The sequence below is a fragment of the Aethalodelphis obliquidens genome, unplaced genomic scaffold (assembly GCF_003676395.1).
Source record: "Aethalodelphis obliquidens isolate GAN/ISIS:26980383/991018 unplaced genomic scaffold, ASM367639v1 scaffold5, whole genome shotgun sequence".
Taxonomy (NCBI): domain Eukaryota; kingdom Metazoa; phylum Chordata; class Mammalia; order Artiodactyla; family Delphinidae; genus Aethalodelphis; species Aethalodelphis obliquidens.
Window position 1 is genome coordinate 45,169,954 of NW_020837949.1, and position 19,498 is coordinate 45,189,451.

General features: G+C 54.5%; 1 protein-coding gene across 2 annotated transcripts; it reads right to left on the bottom strand.

Moving 5' to 3' along the window:
- Positions 1 to 2,567: 2,567 nt before the first annotated feature.
- GHRHR (growth hormone releasing hormone receptor) lies at positions 2,568 to 17,710 on the bottom strand. 2 transcript variants are annotated; one of them, XM_027101317.1, is made up of 14 exons: positions 17,566 to 17,710; positions 13,305 to 13,407; positions 13,070 to 13,177; positions 12,280 to 12,383; positions 11,012 to 11,109; positions 10,132 to 10,264; positions 8,541 to 8,694; positions 8,193 to 8,253; positions 7,548 to 7,617; positions 6,766 to 6,857; positions 6,057 to 6,186; positions 5,461 to 5,502; positions 3,554 to 3,652; positions 2,568 to 2,770 (listed from the first exon to the last, which is right to left on the bottom strand). In XM_027101317.1, the coding sequence occupies exons 1-14, from the start codon at positions 17,620 to 17,622 to the stop codon at positions 2,663 to 2,665; spliced, it is 1,359 nt and encodes a 452-aa protein (XP_026957118.1). In that variant the 5' UTR covers positions 17,623 to 17,710; the 3' UTR covers positions 2,568 to 2,662. The 2 variants fall into 2 exon arrangements, with proteins under 2 accessions (XP_026957118.1, XP_026957119.1); XM_027101318.1 differs by lacking the exon at positions 2,568 to 2,770 and having other exon boundaries at positions 3,072 to 3,652.
- Positions 17,711 to 19,498: the final 1,788 nt, after the last annotated feature.

A 19,498-nucleotide genomic window follows, 5' to 3' on the forward strand; every position in this document is an offset into this window, starting at 1 on the left:
GCCGTGCCGTCAGAGGTAGCTCTGAGACCTGGGTTCGGAAGAGGAACTCAGCGCCAAGTGCAGTTGAGTTTTTGGCAAGCATGGCAGTGGAGGAGTTTGACTTTTCAGGACAGCCGTGTGGGGTGTCCGGCATTGCGTCCCCAGTGTTACTGGTGTGAGCACCTGAGTCCGCAACCAAAAGTGGTGGAGTGGGGAATTCGCCACAGTGGTCCCCTGGTTGGGGGTGGGCGCTGCCTCTGACTGTACTCCTGGAGACCAGGGAGCTCCCTGGCGTCCTCGACTAAATCATGTTTCTGCTTAACCCAGCCTGAGGCGTCCTGTGGCCTGCAACAGAGACCTCTGACTCATATTCTCCCTAACCGGACCCTAAGTCCCTGAATAGGAATGTTCTGGAATTGTTTGCAGCCGTGTTTCTAAGTGCTAGCAAGGTGTCTGCCACCTAAGCAAGTACTTAGCAAATAGGTGGCCCCACAGAGCCCTAACAGGAATGCCCATGAATATCCCTGAGGAGAGCAAAGTCTGAATCTGATACCCGCCATCCTGTCCTGCAGCCCCTTCCTCCAAATGTTGCTCCTCAAGCTGAGACTGGCCACACTCTTGCTTCCTGCCCAGCAGATGGTGGCTCTCGGCCTGGTGGGTTTCTAGGATCTATACAACCAGCCCGAGTCCCTTCCTCCAGGAAGCCTTCCTTGACTGCTCCTGCCCTCACCGACACCCTGTTCTCTGAGTTCCCACAGCCCAGAGAATTTGAGCCCCACACACTCGTTCTTATTCACATCCAGGTTTGGGCTCATTCCTGGGGATCTCTTCAACATTCCTGGGGTCTCCTCTGGGACAGGGAACAGGCCCCTCTTTTTTACCCTCCCTCCTCCTCCCCACAGTGGAGAGGAGTACAGGTTGGCCACAACAGGGACATTTCTTCCTTCCCTTTAGGAAACTCCTTTCAGGACCTGAGGAGAAGCTGGCTGGAAGGAAAACGCTACAGTGGATGATGGAAAATCCTACTTTCCCTGCTAAAACCAGGGGCCCAGGGAAACCCCTCCCATCTGGTGTGAACCCTGTATAGAGACTCCAGTCAGCACAGGTTCTCCTATCCCTTCAGCTCTCACTCTTCTTATCAGCTTCTTCCTCCTCAAGACTGGGGTCGGAAGGACTCAGGGGTGTCCCATTCACCCCCTCCTCCAAAAGCCTCCTGCCCCCCTACGCTGGTCAGACCATGAGGTCCTTCTTCCACCAGCCCTCCAGGCTCACTCTGGCCCAGGCCAGGCCCTGGGAGCCCTGTGTCCATCTCCAGCTTTGGGGCCTCATCAGGGAGCTTGGTCAGCCCAGCCAATGTTCTTGACCGTCATTGTTCTGCCACCTGGTGGCCAAGTTAAGCATTGCTCTTCTCAACTCTGTTGCCTGTAATTCAATGTCCCTTTCGAAAAGCTCTCAGAAGTCACCTATTGACCGACTCCTTCCTGCTGCAGATGGGGTTGCTGAGGCCCCGAGAAGGGAAGGGTTTGCCAATCAAGGAATCTGCCCAGAAACCCTCAATGTAGCCCCAGGCAAAGGATCCTTGTAGTGGAAGAGACTAGCAAAGTGGTGGGAATTTGAGGCTCCAGTAGAAACTGGAGGGAGCAAGGAGTAGACTTCCAGCCATAGATGAAACCTCTAGGGAAGGGATGGACAATTCACAAAGTGAGCTTCTGCTTCAAGCACTGCTACCACCACGAACTGCTAACACTCACTGCTAACTAACCACTACTGATGCCAGTTAAGACTTCAGGAGGGGCATCTCTGGCGGTGCAGTGGTTGAGAGTCCGCCTGCCAATGCAGGGGACACAGGTTCGAGCCCTGGTCTGGGAAGATCCCACATGCCGCGGAGCAACTAAGCCCGTACACCACAACTACTGAGCCCGCCTGCCACAACTACTGAAGCCTGCGCACCTAGACTCCATGCTCTGCAACAAGGGAAGCCACCGCAATGAGAAGCCCATGCACCACAACGAAGAGTAGCCCCCGCTCGCCACAACCAGAGAAAAGCACACGTGCAGCAACGAAGACCCAACACAGCCAAGAATAAAATAAATAAAATTTTAAAATAAAAATAAATAAATAGAAGGGCACAGCCCCTCCCCAGGGTTTAGGAAAACAAAAAAAATTTCAGGAGACCACTCTATTAAAACGAAATCTCTCCCATTTTTGAACCACTCACAGTAGATCTGTCCTGCAGAACTCAGCTCCATTCCCCAGCCTCCAGGAAGCCTTCCTTCACTACCTCAGCCTTCCCTGCACACTGTCTTCTCTTCTGATGGCCACTCTTGCCCTTACAGTCACAGGGGTTCCAGTGAAAGGAGATGCAGCCATACGAAACCCAAGGTCACATTGTTGGCCATAAATGCCCAGCTGCCCAGCACTTTCCTGGTCAGACAAATGTCAAAGTGTGGCCACAGCCTAAAAACCCTACCATGCATTTCTTCCTTTAGTCTCAGATCATAAAAGCAGTTCATACTCATTGTAGGGCATTTGGGAGAAATAGAAGGGGTTTTAAAAGAAAATAAACATCAGCCATGATCTCTTTACCCAAAGACTGGGTAACGCCTAGTGTTGACAGAGCTGCCGGTGGGAGGGGAGCTCTCGCCGGAGCTCTGGAGTGCAATCTGGCACCCACTCCATCATGTTAAGAAAAGGCACAACCGCTGACCTGGCGCTTCCACTCTGTGGTATGTGTCCCGGAGAAAGGCTTGCTGGCATGGGGGCACGAGGGCACAAGCCTGTGAACGTTCACCTAGAGGCAGGGGGAGACAGGACGGTCACACGTGGGCGGTGACACCATGTGGCACCATACGGCAGTCAAAACAGGCAACCAGATGAGCACATGGCAGCAAGGGTGGATGTCTTAAAAGTACCGAGCTGAGAGGAAAAACATCAGAAGCAGGATGAAGCCTATAACCGACAGCATTTATGGAAATGAGAAGTACAGACACACACAAAGCTATGCATTTTGCAAGAACACAGAAACACAAGAATTCACATTTAACACATTGGAATGTTTGCCTGTGGGAATGGGAGTGCAGGTAGAGACAAAAGAGAATACATTTTTTTAATGAATTAAAGAAGAGGATCCTTGCACAGACAAGTGATGGGGACGTGACATGAACTGAGACGCGATAAATGCACGTCTGCACCGGGGGTTCAAATAAAGCCTACAGATCCCTCCCCTGCAGAGGCGCACGGTTTCACTCAAACGTGTATCTATTCATTTACAAGTTTATTGGCTCCTCTGGCGTTGGGCTCTGGCCCAGACTCCAGGAAGAGGAACATGAGAAGAACAGACAGGAACCAAGGAAATCAGAGGTGGACCCACAGAGACCCGGGCGAAAAGAGTCAGGGACAGGACAGGGAAGAAAGGCTGGGCAGCAGCTTGGGTGGAGGCGTCAACTGACGGTTCCCAGGGGGCACTGCTCTCACTCCTCTGAAGGGTGGTGGGCCCGGGGAGCTGCCCAAGTTCAGGTGTGGATTCTAGTCACGTGATGTGGCCAGCCTAGCACACAGATGTCAGCACCTTCGCCCTTGAGTGGGAAGGCATCGTCCACTTGGCGTGAGTCCTCCAGGCTGGCAGAAGTTCAGGATCGTGGCCACGCCATCTCCGTGAGATCTCAGTCCTCACCTCCAAGCAAGGACAAGAGGAAGGATGTTAGGAAGGTCCCATTGCCACTTCTTTACTCAACCCCAGTAGGGCTGAGGGTGCAGGGGGAGACCATGCAGGAGAAACAGAGACAGGGATTCCTGGAGCAGGAGAAGCTATGGTTGGCCACAGCCACTGCTAAGTACTACCTCTAGAGGATACTACTTCCTCCTTCCCGTATTTCTGACAGTCCCTTTGGCTCCTTTCTCTTTTAGCACTGCCTTTGTCTGGGCCCAGTTAAAGATATTTATGGGTGCTTTCTTGAGTTTCTGGCCAAAAAACTACTCTGTCTTCCCCAAAAGCTTAGACCATCCCCTGCTCTGGGGTTCATTCCTGCCCCTGCCCACTGAGCTGAACTGTGGCCACTGGGAACCTGTCCAGGGGACATGACCTGAAGAAAGAGAGGCCTCCAAACTCTGTCTGAGGAGGTGCAATTGAGGGGATTGAGAGTAACTGACAGAAAAGCCACTTGGGAGATGTAGTTGGGGGGGGGAGTGTCTGTATCATCACATCTCCAAGGGGCTGCTGGGGCAAAGGGGGGCTGAGAGGCTGTGACATTTCTGACAGAGCTGCATTTAAGCTGTGACAAAGACAAAAAGGAGACAGATTTCCATTCAACATAAAGGTGAGCTTCCTGATGATAGAAAGTGTCATTGACAGGTAGTAAGCTCCCTGTCTCCAGAGGCATGTAACTATCTGGTCCCCAAACCTCTTCCTGGGACAGATCCCTTCACAACTCTCTGTGGAATCCCCTTTTCCAGATCCCACCCACCTCGTCCAGGGCTGTTCCTCGCCCCTCTCAGCAACCCCAGGGCCCATGAGCCACTACAATCAGATACTGCAGTCCTGCGTCTGCATCCAGACGCCAGATAAGGCTGCAGAAGACTCAGAAAGGCTAGGGTGGGAGCAAAGAATGTCAGAGGGGAGGGAGCCAATAAGAGACAGCAGTGGCAGAATAGGGGGGTGCAATGCTCCACAGCTGGGGTACAGGTACGTACATCCAGGTCTCCAGCAGAACACAGAGCCCACAGCAAATCCTTGGCCACCAGAGGGAGCCCATGACTCTGCCTGTGCGCACAGCAACAGGACCTGGTTGTCTGGGGCGCTGAGTTAAATTCTCCCACCCCTCCCCATAAAGCAAGTCTGTCCTGAAGGAAAAATGCAAAGTGTCTTCTGGGCGGGATGTTATCATTCACTCCTCTTTACCATCTCTCCATAGTTCTACATGTGCACCGGTACCATCTCTTCTGTCTGTTCATGTGTTTGTCCATCTCTGGTCTGTTCTTTTTGTGCATCTCCCCTCCAGGTGCTCTCTCTCAGAGTCCCTGGCTTTTCTTTCCATCATCCTCCCTGTCTCTGCACTTGAATTTATCTTCCTAGACTTTGTATGTCTACCTCTGACTTTCTTGGTTCCTCTGTGTCTTGTCCCTGTCTCTCCAGGAGCCGACTTATTCCTTCCCCCACTCTCTCTCGTTCAGTTTTAGAAACACAGAAGTAAAGGATCCTTTTAACCCACCCCTGTCCCTCTTCTGATCCCTGAAAGGCCTTCTCCACCTCCTGCTGAATGGACAGTAATCTTGGCCCAGCCCAGAGGAGGGATGGATAAAAGATGTGTACAGGAAGTATTCAGGTTAAGCTTGATCCAGAAACTCAGGACAGATTTCCACAAAGGATTGCAGGACTCAGTGTTTGGCCTGATCGGGGATTTACAGGGGCTGGGCAAGAGAGAGGCAGCCTTAGGACTGGTGGGAGGGAAGGCTTAACAAATAAGGATAGCCTGAGTCACATACCTCTTGGTTAAGGAAGCAGTACAGGATGGCAACAATGAAGCCCTGCGGGGCCAAAGAGAAAGGACCCCATCACCTTGGCCTGGCCTCAAGGTGTCTGCAGTCTTCCTACTACCTTTTTCCCCTACTCTCCGCCAGGCTGTGACTTGGACCAAGTGTTTGGGAAAAGGGAAAGTCATCACTTACCATGTGCCAGGCATATTGTCACATCTAATTGTCATAGCAAGCCTGCCAAGGCTGTACTGTTGGCCCCGTTGGCCTGTTTCTCTGAGTCTCTTTATTTCTGCATCCCCTAGTATTAAGCACAGAGCCTGACACATAAGAGGTGCTCAGTAAATGTTGAATAGATTGGATGAATGGATGGGTAGATGGATGGATATGTAGATAGGTGCATGAGTAGTTGAATGAATAGAGAGATGGATGGATGGGAGAAAAACAGACAGATGGATACTTGAATAGATGGATGAGTGGCTGGAAGGAAGAATAACGAGCCTAGTTGCCCTCACCCTACCATGAAATCAATCAAGCCTGTGGGCGGCAGCACCTTCCTCCTGCCCAAGGACTCAGAGGGAAGGAGTGAGTGCTGTGGGGGTCCTCACCTGGAAGGAACCCAGTCCCAGCTCCAGGGGGAGGCGAATGCCCAGGCCAGCACTGTCAGGCAGGAAGTTGAAGATGATGTAGTGAATTCCAAACAGCGGGATGAGGAGAAGGGTTGACTTGGAGAGACGCCTGCAGAAAAAAACAAGCCCAAGGCTGGAATTAGAAAGTCGCATGGGCCCCCTACCTACTTTCACTTCCCACCAGCTTCCCATATCAATTCTACACACCAGCCACCCTGGAGAACTCCCCACATGCACCGTGGGCTTCCTTACTTTGGGCCCCTGGATTTTGCTGTTCCCTCTGCCAAATTCTCTTGTCTCTATTTATTCTAGTCAAGTCTATGTATCTTTCAAAGCCTAGTTCAAAGACACCTCTTCCAGGAAGTCTTCCCAGACTGTACTCCAACCCCACCATCTGTTTAGAAAGGATCTCCTTCCACAGGCTCCCATAGAAATTGATCCCAACACTCATCAGCCTATTTGGCCTGGCAGCTGGCTGTTTGGAGCCCCATCCTTCCTATGCTGTGACCTACTGGAGGGCAGGAACCGTATCTATTCTCTCTGGGGACATAGCGACAAGCACTGGACCAGGATCGTGGGTGCCTAATCGTGCATAAAAGAGAACCATGCTGACTCCTACTCCAGTTATGTCCCCAGAACCCCCGGAAACACACACACACACACACACACACACACACACACACATTACCAGTACTGACGCTGGGTGTGGAGGCTGCCCTGAGCTGGCTCCAGTTTCCTCAGCAAGATACGGATAATATTGAGAAAAAGCCCAAAGTTCACCTGCAAATAGAGGTGTAGGAAGGTGGAAGGCAAGGGTCAGGGGTGACCCAAATGGCCTGGGGTGGGACATCTTTGGCGACTAGAAACCTCAAATCCTTGAGAGGCAGGGATGTGCAGGTAGATGGATGTGCAGGTCATTGCTCTAGACCTTGTCGACTGAGACTGGACAGTCCCATAGGGGGCTCAGGGTCCCCCTCCCTTTCCAGTCCCAGGACCAAGGGTGGGAGGTCAGGCCTTGCCATCCTGCCTCCAGCACCTCTCAGGCTTTTCTCTGGCACAAAGCATGTGGCCTTCTCTTTGTACAACTGCAAAACTGACAAAAATGCGTACATTCACCCAGGCCACAAAAACCAGTCCTAGCTGCCCTGTCTTCCACGTGGGAGCAGGTAGGAATTTCAGCTGCCGCGTCTTCTACTCTCCCAGCCCAGCCTCGCTGCAGTGGTAGGTGATCTGCAAGCAGGGCGCCAGACTCATCAAAGCTCTGAACTAGAAGAGGCCTGAGCGTGGGTTTTACCAATGGGCTGCTGAGGTCCAGAGAGGGCCTCACAGAGAATCTGGGGCAGAACCAGGCTGGAACCCCAGGTGTCCTGACTCCCAGCCTGGAGTCATCTTTCCTGCTGTGTATGGCTGCTCGGTGGACCCAGGGAGGTTGGCTGAATAAAGCAGAGGACACTGGCCCCAGGCACTGACCCCAACGGAGAGGACGATGGGTCCTTTGATGATCCACCAGTAGGGGGAGCTGTCGTCCAGGTCCCAGCACCTGGGGAGAGGACAGGCCGGGACTGATGGGGGGGTGGGATGGGGTGGGAAGAGTGCAGCTGCTGGAAAGCCCTTTTCTGTGGCACCCATGCTCCTCCCTCCTCTCTACCTACCAGCCTCTAGGTTCCTCACTTTGGAATTTGAGCCTTCTAGCCTCACCCTACCTCACCCTACTCCCAACCAGCCTTATCTATGTCCTCTCAGACACTTAGGCACTTGCCAAAGGCGTGCCCTGATGCAAGCTGGGTTCACTCCTTCTCTCCACCTAGGTGGTTGAGTTTCTCAAAACTCAGTCTGTTTGCTGCCTTCTTGTGGCTCCAACACGCCCCCTGTTCCAGAAGGCCCCCACTTACAGCCCCCTACCCCCTGAGCCCCGAACCCTGAGATTCTGCGCCCCCTTCGTGCACAGGCTCAAGCCTCTTTTGTGCGATCCACGACTGCATCTCCCACCCCTCTCCCAAGCCTGGGAGCTCTCCTCCTCTTCCCAGCTTGGAGGACAGCCTCATTGCCTGTACGTCCAGTCCATGCCCCATGGGGACCCAGTACGGGTGTGATGAAGAGATAGCCCAGACTCACGCAACATCCTCAAAGGCCAGCTTGCAACCCACCCACATGCCGGTGAAGAGCAGGGGAAGCCCTGAGGGGGTACAGAAAAGACACGAGTAAGGGGTCGTCATCCTGTGCCCACCTCCCACCACTACAGCCAGTCACACAGGACACTGTGAAGGCGGGACCAGGAGAGAGCCCGGAGACCGGGAACCTGGCCCTGAACTCCAGCACTTGCTGTAGGACTGTAGGCTGCCCTTCCTCTCCCTGGGCCTTGGGGTCATCGTGAGTGAGATGAAGGGACCTTGGTGTGAGCTCTCTGGGCATCCCCGATCCCCCAACACCCGCACAGTGCCCAAACCAGCCCTCGGTGCTCACCCCAGCCAGCAAGGACCAGCCACCAGAAGGTTCTCCTTGCGCTGGGTGACGTGGAGGCCAAGAGGCAGGTCAGGTAGACAGCTTCTGCCAGCAGCCAGCTGAAGTTGGTCATGGTGGCGAAATGGGAGGTGGCCACAGAGACCTTGCACAGAACCTGTGGGCCAGGGGCTGCGCACTTCAGAGCCCGGACATCCCGTGGAGCCCCGCCAAGTCTCCCCTACCCCACTCAGGCCCCAAACCTCCAGGTCTCCTCCACCTTGGGCTGCCCCAGAGGGGTGTGTGGTAGGGTAATGTGGTGGTTAAGAGCACAGATTTGGGATCCAGACAGCCTGGGTTCAAATTTACCAGCTGGATAACCTTCCCACACCTTAGCTTTTCATCTCTAAAAGGAAAAACTTCCAGTGCCGGCTCGTGGCCTCATCATAAGGATTAAACGGAAACCCTGTACACGAATTGCTACTGTTTTTACTCTCACCGCATCCCTCCTGAGCTCAAGTCAATCCCTAGAGCTGAGGATACGGAACACCATTTATTCATGCACTGCTCCGTCCTGCGAACATACGCGCGTGTACCCGTGCATGCATTCATGCATTCACTGCACGACTCTGCTCGTCTGTCGGGTGAGGAGCGTTCGCCTCTGAGCTCAGAATGGCCCAGGCTTGGCCCCTCCCCCACCATTCAGCTGCTGGGTGACATCGCCAATCATCCCTCATCTACATATGGGACTAAAATGAAAATAGATGTAGGAAGTAAAAGGAGGTAACATATGTAAAGCATTTAGCGTAACACCTGTCACATAAGTGCTCGATACAGATACTATTATTATGCCTTTCATTAACGAATGAAGGTCACCTGTTCATTCATGTAGCTGTTCATTTCTAGCACGGTGTCAGAGTACCTGGTAAGTGCTGGGCCACCACACTCAGCCCAACTTCCCTTATTTTCGGTCTCTTCTCATAGCCCACCTCCCTGCCCCCAGGATGACACCCCTGTTTCTTGGACTTGCCCCAGCTTCTCCTGTCCATGAGAGCGGGTCCTCTCACACCTGACACGTTCACCCTGGCCTTCCCCACTCCCTCCCTATCATTGCTGCCCGCCCAGCTCCAAAGCTATCTCCTCCCTGAAGCCCTCTCCTCTACCTAGTGGTCCCATAAAATCTGGTATAATCTGTCCCCTTAGGCACCCGGGGTGCTCCTCAAGGGAGACACACGGCTCTGCCCAGGCCCTGACATACCCAGGCCCAGCACAGACAGACAGTGCTCGGAGGAAGTGTGAAATGGAAAGGCTGGCTGGAGTGAAATGGGGTCCCGCTTGGGATATGGGATGGGGAATGGAACAGGAATACAGAATGTGGAGTGGAGAGTGGAATAAGGGAAGCGCTGTGGATGGGCACCGTTGTCCAGGAAACAGCCGGAGGATTTAGAACTTGACCGCAAGGAGGGGGAGGAAGGGGGAGAGGTGATTTCCCGCTCTGTCGTTAGCAAAGTGGGAGCCGCAGGGTCAGCCCCCGCTACCCCGACAGGCACATCTGCATCTCTCATCCAACCTCCTCGCCCGCACCCGCACCAGCACCCCGACCCATGGCTGTTACAGTGGAGAAGCTGCAGTGGTCCGTGTCCTCGCCGTGAAAGAGGGTGGCATCCTTCAGGAACACAGCTCCCGCCTTGAGAATAAAGGTGGCGAACAGCTGGGTGTGGATGTAGTTCCTGGGGCAGTGGAGCCTCCTGGAGGGGACAGGAGGGGAGAGGAACAGGACGCAAGGTGGGAGAGGGGCTTCGGGTGTGCTCAGAGCGGGCTTGGCGAGGCTGAGCAGGGCGCGAGGCGAACTGAACTGGCTTGGATTGGATTGCCTCAGATTGGATCGCACGGATTGCGTTGAACTTGAGGCTTCAGCTATAACCTTGCAGGACGGCTGGGCTCAGTGTAGGTGAGAGGACAGAGAATAGCAGTCAGTCCCTTGCCTTCAGGGAGCTCATGGTGTGGAGGACAGAGGCAGAAAGGACAGGGTCCTGCCCAGGGAAGCCCCCTGATGATCAGAGAGAGGCGGCTCATCCCCAGGAGACAGAGAAGAGCGCAGGCCAGGCTGGGGGGTGGGGTGAGGTGGGGCTTTGAGAGGGCAAAGATCAAAGGGTTGAATTAGCCAAGAAGGGCTTCACAGCAGAGCCAAAGAGGACTCTTGAGGCAGATGAGAGCTGAGCTTTGAATGTTAAGGGATATGAGGGCACTGAGAAGAAAGGAGGCAGGCATTCCAAGCAAATAGAGTAAGTTCCACACAAGCAGAGGTGTCGAGGTGGGAGCCAGACCTGGAGTGTGAAGGGAGGGGTCTGCGCCTGGGGGAAGGGAAAGGAAAAGTTAGAAACGGCCGATGGCAGATCTGGGAACGTCTTGCACATCCAGGCAAGGGCTCAAGCTTGGCGCTGTGGACGATGCGGAGGGCGTAGGTTCTGGAGCAGGTGGTGAGGATGGCGAACCTGAGGGCAACCAGGATGGTGATGGCCATGAAGAGCGCCACGGCAGAGACGCTGTGGCCCATGGTGTAGACGACCCTCACGGTGGAGAAGTAGGATTTCTGGGGAGGGTGGAGACGGAGGAACGCTCAGCAATGGGGCCTTTGAGGAAAGGGAGGCTTGACAGTCAAACAGGTGACATTTTCAATTCTATCCCGAACCTGCCCGTGTCAGGGCAGGGACGTCTGTGGGGACCACAGCAAACTCCCTCCGGAACTGAAGCGAAGCTTTTGTTTGCAGCCTGTCGGCTGGTGAGGAAGCAGGGGAGGGGTGGGGGGAGGGGGAGGGGAGCTAGATGCTTAACTCTGGCTGTCGCTGGGGGTAGGGGAGGCTGCCACAGAAACCGCACGTCCCCGGGGAGTGACAAAGCTCAGGAGGAAATCGGGCTTGTTTATTGACATCCAGCTTGCTCACTGGCTTGGGAACGCAACATCCCCAAATAAAGGGGACAGCCAGGGACAGCTGCAGGAAAAGCTCTTTCCAAGACCAAGGATTTGGATACATCAAAGTCAAGCCTGGACTCCGGAGATGGGGACGGAGCATGCAGCCTTGCGGGGCGGGGGACTGCGGAGATGGGGACGGAGCGTGCAGCCTTGCAGGGGAGGGGAGCGATCGGGGACCCAGCTCCCCTGAGGGTTGCAGGCAATCATCGCCCCTCCCAGACTCAGTCTTTTTATCTGAAAAAATGTCAGACTCATGCTTTGCCTTCAGGACTGGGGGGAAAGAGATATGGGATTATGGCTGTGGAGGCACCTTGCAAAGGCCATGCTCAATTTGGAGGCGTGGGGTGTGCCGGCTAGGTTAGGGGCACTGACATCACTCCAGGCTTTGGTTTCTCTCGCTTGCCCACAGACTGAGGGCCAGAGAGGGCAAGGAGCTTGCCCAGGACCACTAAGGGCCTTTGTTTCCCAGAACTGCTCTCAGCTCCCTGCCCTGGAGGCCTGGGCACAGAGAGGGTACGCCAAGGAGAAAAGAAGACGGTGGCCAGCACGTCTCCCTCCCTGCCCTCTGCCTCCCCTCTCCCTCCTAGCTGCATGGTCCACCTGTCACCCTTGAGCAAGTTAACACAAGGCCCCCTCTCTTCCAGACGCTGCCATCTTCCGGAAATGTGCTGTAATGAATATTCCAACCTGCTGACTGCAATGGGAATGGCGGCCCCTACAGCTGTGTGGTCCACCACCCAATCAAACATCCACGGCGACCCTTCCTCCAAGATGCCAGGAGCCTCTCACCTCTTCAGTTAGCAGTTCCAGGGGCACAGGACAGGCCTCAGGATAGGGCGGGAAGGGCTCAGACCAGCCCGTGGTGGTGCAATCCCGCTTCAAGGCCCCGGCCCCTGGGAGGCAACAGAGGCAGGGAAGGAGAGATTTTGTCAGGACAGCTGCTCCTCTCTCCCCAGGAGAGGTCGGGGAGCCGGGGAGTGACCCTGGCAGGGTCTGCACAGACAGCCCATCTCTGCAGCAGAGAGAGAGGAACCTTCTCTCCAGAGGCCTGGGGTCCAGGCCCAGCCTGCTTGGGACACGGTCTAGGAACTTCCTCTCTGGCCTCAGACTCACCTTCTGTTCATTGAAAGAATGGTTCCCTTGAGGAGCAGAGTAGCAAGTTGGGCCTCCAGCGTCCTAAGGGCAGGGGGGAGAAAGGAGGCCCTCTCTGCCCCTGGAGGGACCGTCCACCCCAGACACCCAGGCCAGGGAGGTGAAGCAGGCAACTTCCCAGAGGACATTTACTCAATTCCAGGCCCTGAGTTCAGCACTGCCAAGCCCTGATCATTAACCCCACCCTCCATGTAGTTAGTGCTCTTGTTTTCCCCAGGTCACGGGAGGTCAGAGAGCTGAGGGTCTGGGAGGGTGACTGACTCGCCCAAGGTCACACTGAAAGAGGAGAAGGGGGAAGGCGGTGCTCAATCCAGGTCTGCCTGGCCCCAGAGCCAGGGGTGTGGCCACCACATTCTGCTACCACCAGATGCAACCACGTCACGTCCGCGTCCCCCCCTTCCCCCAGCACACCCCCATCGCCCCTCACCTGGCTCTGAGCTGAAGTGAGAGAAGAAAGCCGGGCAGGGGAGGCTCACCCACTCGCCAGAGCCTGCCGTCGGCCAGCACAGCAGCCCATCCCAGGTCCTGGGGCAGCCTAGACAGCGAGATGGGAGCAGAGGAGACCCAGCCCAGGGGACAGGCTTGTCCGCCATCCTGAATGCGAGGCTGGAGGAGATCAGGAAATCCGTGACAAGCCACCCCCGCCCTCCCAAGCCACGTACCAAAGGTGGAGTTGGACACCCCCTCTGCCGCTTGCAGACAAGCTCGCTCATCCTCTCTCAGCTGGGTGATGTAGTCACACTCTGGGTGCACGTGGCCCAGTACCTGCAGGAGACAGTGAATGGGATGAGCTGAGCCAGCTGGATGCTTCTTCTGGGTTTGCTGCTCTAACAACCTGAAGACAGAGATAAAGCCTGATTCATTTCCACGGCCGTGCTCTCAAGCACAGGGCCCGACTCATCCAGGTGTGCTTAATGGGTATTTGGACGAAAGGCAGACAAGCAGGAAGGGAGGGAGGCAGAGAGAATAGAGATTTGGACAGCTGCTTCCCCTTTTCATTTCATGGAAGTAAGTTCTGAGTCACATTAAACAAAAGTCTTCAGAAGATCTCACAGAGATGGCCAACTCAATAATGCCTCCGTGTAGCAGCCTTTTTTCCTTCTTTGTTTTACTCCCCTGCTCTGTACTCCCACTACCCGAAGGCAATTCTGTATAAAGTACCTTGGTAGACAGAGTAATGGCCCCCCCCAAATGTCCATGTCCTAATCCCTGAAACCTGTGACTAGGCAACCTTACAAAGAGACTTCGCAGATGTGATTAAGTTAATGATCTAGAGATGGAGCGATTATCCTGGATTATCTGGGTGGACCCAATGTCATCACAGGGGTCTTTATAAGAGGGAAGCAGGAGTGTCAGGGTGAGATAAGGAGATATTCTGACAGAAGCAGAGGAGTATGTGTGTGAGTGTGTGTGTGTGTGTGTGTGTGTGTGAGAGAGAGAGAGAGAGAGAGATGAAGATGCCACACTGCTGGCTTTGGAGATGTAGGGTCATGAACCAAGGAATGCAGGTGACATCCAGGAACTGGAAAAGGCAAGGAAGCGAGTTCTCCCCTACAGTCTCCAGAAAGCACTATGCAGCCCTACCAACACTTTGGTTTTAAGCCACTGAAAACCATTCTGGACTTCTGACCTCCAAAATTGTAAGAAAATAGATTTGTGCCGTTTTAAGTCACTAAGTTGGCGGTAATTTGTTACGGCAGCGATAGGAAACTAATTCAACTACCTACACAAATGCCTTTGTCTCAGGCTCTGCTTTCAGAGGTACCCTGACAAAGATATGTGAAAAAAAATGGGTAGATTAGTAAGTGAGAGGATAGACGGATACATGAATGAGTAGATGAATGAGGTGAAAGAGCAGATGAATGTGGATTCATGGATGAATGAATGAACGGGTAACTGTGTGGCTGGCTGGTAGAATGAGTGAACATACGTACAATAGATAGGTGAATAGATAGAGGGATGCGTGAATACATGCATGGATGGGTGGATGGGTGGACAGGCGGATGGATGAGAGCATGCTCGTGAAGATGGATGGGTAGGTAACGGACAGATACGTGGAGGGATAATGGGTTTGTGGTGTGACTCAGTCATCAGGAAGGAGTTTCCCAGAGCCTGGTGCCACCCGGTGACCACAGGGAATGATCCCTGGAAGCTGGTAAAGAAGCTGTTTTTCTGGAAACCCTCTAGCAGCATTTCTGAGCGTGTGTCTCATGATCTAACTGCAGATCACCTGGGACGGAGTCAAGAATATGCAGAGATCGATGGCTGGATCTAGGACTTTGCATTTTAACAAGTTCTCTAGGAAACTGGGAGTCAAAGGCAGGAATTCTTAACACCTCTCCCTCCCACTGCCCCAGACTGGAGAAAAACTGAAATGGACTGTCCAACAGGGCACAGCCCCAGACAGATACATGTGAGGGAACCCAGCTTTATAAGACGTGCTCCTTACACGGTGAACATGGTCCACAGCCCACATTTGTGTACAACATGCACATCAAACTCAATCGGTGTAGATTTCTGTCCCCAAGGATTTCACAGGGAGGCGTGGCGTGAGGATGGGAGCTAAAACCTGGTCCTGATAGATCCAGTACAAACTGATCAGAGGCAGGACAGGCACTGTGGGAGGGTGGCCCTTCTCACAGGGACTGAGAAGGTGGCATTTGAGCCGGACCTGAAACAAAAGGAGCTTTTTTTTTTTTTTAATTGGTGAGGAAAAGAGCACTTGCGACAAAGAATGTGCACAGACAAGGGAGTGGGCAGACGCAGCTGAGCTGAGTGAGGGGAGAGCCCTTCCCATGGCCATCCTCGCACCCACACGCACACACGCATGCACACACGAGCCCCAATGTCCGGCACAGAGTCTGTATCAGCAGGTGTTTAATTAACGCCCAGTGTCCTTTGACAGAAATCCAGGCACGGCAAGGAGCACAGTGGATGCGAGACAGGGGCTGGGGTCAGAGAGGAGGGACTTCAAACACCAGAGCGGGGACAGTGGACAGTAGGTGACCACATGGAAGGGACCCAAGGACAGGCCAGTGGGCTAGGAGAGGACCTGGAGACCCAGGCTCACCCCTACCAGCCCTGCCCTACGGGGAAGGACACCCCTGTCCTGACCTGCTGACCCTGTTTGCCCAAATCCAGCTTGGGCTCAGCTCTGCCACCTCCTGCTTGGGTCCCTGGGACCTCAGGTTACAGATTCCACCTGCCGCCCAGGCTCTGGATCTCCAACCTGGTGGTGCCTCTTGGCTTCCTCCCCGGGACTCAGGGACCCAGGAGTCATCTCAGAGCAGAGCCCCCGTCTTATCTCCCCCACATGTCCCCAGTAGCAGTCTGATGGTCAGAAGTGGGTAGATGGGGAGGGCAGACTCACCTGATATGGGACTGTGGGCTCCATCTGCCCTTCCCCCCGCTCCACGTCTGCAGCCCATCCCTTCCTGGGATACCTTCTCAGGGCCTGACTAGGGAACCACTGAGGCCAAAAGAACTAGGGTCCCTGGTGGGAAGCCTCCCACCGAAAGGAGAGACAGACAGCCCTCACAGTTCCTAAGGGGAGGAAAATTCAGGGAAGCCCAACTCATGACCCAGATGTGTGGTAACAGGTGGAGACGGTACGGGGTGGGGAACGGTGGACCTTTCCAAGACTTACCCAAACCCCGCCCCACTCACCTAGGGCTCGGGGATCATCTGGCCCCTGTACCGGACCCACTCCTCCTGAGGGGAGACTCTGTCACCCTGTGTACCTCGGCCTTGCTGACCGTGACTACAGCTAACCCGGGATCTGTGCAGGATGGAGGCCACACTGGGAAACAATGACTTGGTGCTGGCCCTGACCCTGCCACCAGCAGCTGAATGACCCCCACGGGATCTCAGTCTCCCCTCCTAAAAATAGAGCATTCATTGTAGGGTGCACACAGATGAGAGGCAGGAAGCACCCCTCACTGAAGAGGGGAGGGCGTAGAAGTCTCCCACACTGCACCCCATGCCCAGCCTTTGACAAGTCAGATCTGGCTTCATGCACAGCAGCCCTGGGGGGAAGACAAAGTGAGGCTCAGGAAAGGACTTGCACAGATCACACAGCTAGTTTCACGGCTCCAGGATTCAAGCCTAAAGGCGATGCACGAGGGGCAGGTGCAGCACAGTGCCTGGGAGGCGCGGCTCGGGCCCCCGCCCACATATACACACTCACACACAAGCCAGTAGAGCGGGCTCTCAGGAGTCCCTGGGAGCTGCAGCTGCCTCCCCGGGACCCGTGTCTCCCATCCTGGTCCCCGCGTCCCTGTCACTTGCATTCACTCCGGGAAAGCATGCTGGGGAAATGTGGCACATTCAGAGAGGGCCCCCTCCTGGCAGCCCATTCTCCAGCACTCTAGGCCTCCGAGCTGGACAGCTTCTCAGGGCCCCAGGGCATATCATGCGAGGAAGCGTCCCCCAAATGCCGGAGGGGAGCAGCTGCTCACTTACTACCCAGGGCCTCTCAGTCCCTGGCCACACCCTCTTCAAAGGAAGCAGCCAAACGGAGTGGCTCCAGGGCTCGCGGGGAGACAGAGGGCTCTGGGGAGCTTGTCGGAGGATGGGGTGTGGATAAGACTTGGGGTGTGAAGGGGAGGCGGAAGTACTGTCTGGGGACAGAGTCTTGTGGCCCCCAGAGGGTGCAGACAGGCCCTGGGGGGAGCAACGGGCAAGCAAATTCCGTTCAGCCCCAGGAAGGACCGTTTGCTTGTCGGAGCTCCCCAGGGATGAGCAGGCTGCCTGGGAAGGGTGGGGGAGGAGAGAAGGGGGCCACGGAGGAGATGAAGAGTTCATCTACCACTGGCTTGGTAGAGAGACGCCTGTGCTGGTGAAGGGTGGACCCCAGTATGGCCCTGTGGCTCCCAGCTCTTGAGCCCAGTGGGAGGGGCAGGAGGGTCTGAGCTGGCTACTCACGGTGGGTAAGGGGCACAGCAAGCAGAGGAGGCAGGCACCCCACACCTTGCTGTCCATGGCAGGGGCGTGGCAGCGGCTCCTCGGTCAGCCTCGGTGAGCCCCGCTCTCCTGCCCACTGTCCCCTGCTCCTGTCGCCGCTGCCAGCACACCGTCTGCCTCCCCTTCCCAGGTGGCTGTTTGCATAGGCAGGAGCCAGCGAAGGGGACAGAACGGCTGAATATTCAGCAGGATTACAGGACACCGTGCCCATCTCAGCCCCGGCCTTGGGGTGGGACTCCACGTTCCCAGGAGAAACGGGGTGGGCCCCTGCAACCCCCCTCCACTCTGTCTGTAAGTCGGCCCGTGTCTGTCCTGACACCAAGGTCACAGAGAAATGACAGCCACAGGACACCTCTTACCCCAGTAGGTCAGTATTCTTTATCGTTTTCTTCTCTGAGCCCAGCCCTCTGCGGGCCCACCCTGGAGAGACTCAGAGAAGAAGAAGAGGGCCTGGGCCCACCCTCAGGGAGCCCCCAGTTTGGTTGTGATCCCAGCCTCATCCACAGTGCTGGAGGGTGAACTCAGAGCCCTGGGGACCCAGCAGAGGTGGATAGGGTGTCAGTGGAGGCTGCAAAGTAGGAATGAGCTTAGAAAAGGGCTGGGCAATCACGAAGCACCCATATGGGCTGGTCGAGAAGGTGACATATCAGCAAAACCTCATTTCTGTTCCCGGCAAGGATGCCAGCCTGGATGGCGAGGTGAAGTCTGCAGGTGTCCAGGCTCTGGATTTTACAGGGGGGCCTTGTCAATCTCTCCAGAAGTCCTCATGGCAACAGAGAAAAACAGGAAACGTGCAAGAAGATTCATGGAGCTAAGCCATCCTGAATGGGGAAAACCACTGTTATCAGGGGCAGAAACAAGAGGACCTACACAACAGCTCGGATTATTTTCCATATTCATTGCCTGGTTATTTTTATTATCGTTTTAGACTTTAAAATGAGGAATCCCAATTGGCCAGGCTACAGACAGTGTTCTAAACTGCCCTGGATCCTCCACGGCACCGGGGGGATTGGAAAGCACATTTGATCTTCAAGGGCCCTGAATGTGCCAGTACCTGGCAGGTCCCAACATCTGTGTGCAGGTCTGCATTCCCAGAGCTTTACGGGCCAGACACTGTGACACAGACGTGTTTACAGCCTAACTCGAATCATGAATGATGAAGCTCCTTGCCCCTGCCACGTCTGGATTGAGGAATCGTCTTACATCAGCAGGGCTTTATTTTTCCATTGGTGTTCATCACCAACAAAGAAAAATATTTTGAAAAGAAAACATGAAGCGTCCCCAGCCCAGACATTCCTGCCCTTGCACAAGCGTTTTCATGTGCTTGGCCGTGGCCTGGGACAGGTCTCACACCACAACTAGCTCGCACATTTGCAGGACGAAGCAGAGCCCCTCTGTTGACAGGCTGAGTGAGGATGCAGTGCCGGAAGCAGAGCACTGACCAGGTGTATCTTTAAGGGAGAGCCAGAGCCTCTGTCCCCTAGCTACAGAGAGACAACAGCCCAAGATCAAATACCGCAGTGATCACTGTTGATAATTATGTCAATTAGTATTACTGAGGGCTAATAATTGATATTAATACTACTAGTAATTATTATCTAAATTAGAGATTCTTTTTTTGTAACGAATTTAATTTTTTAACATCTTTATTGGTGTATAATCGCTTAACAATGTTGTGTTAGTTTCTGCTATATAACAAAGTGAATCATCTATACGTATACCTATATCTCCATATCCCCTCCTCTTGCGTCTTCCTCCCACCCTCCCTATCCCACCCCTCTAGGTGGACACAAAGCACGAAGCTGATCTCCCTGTGCTATGTGGCTGCTTCCCACTAACATCTATTTTACATTTGGTAGTGTGTATATGTCAATGCCACTCTCTCACTTCGTCC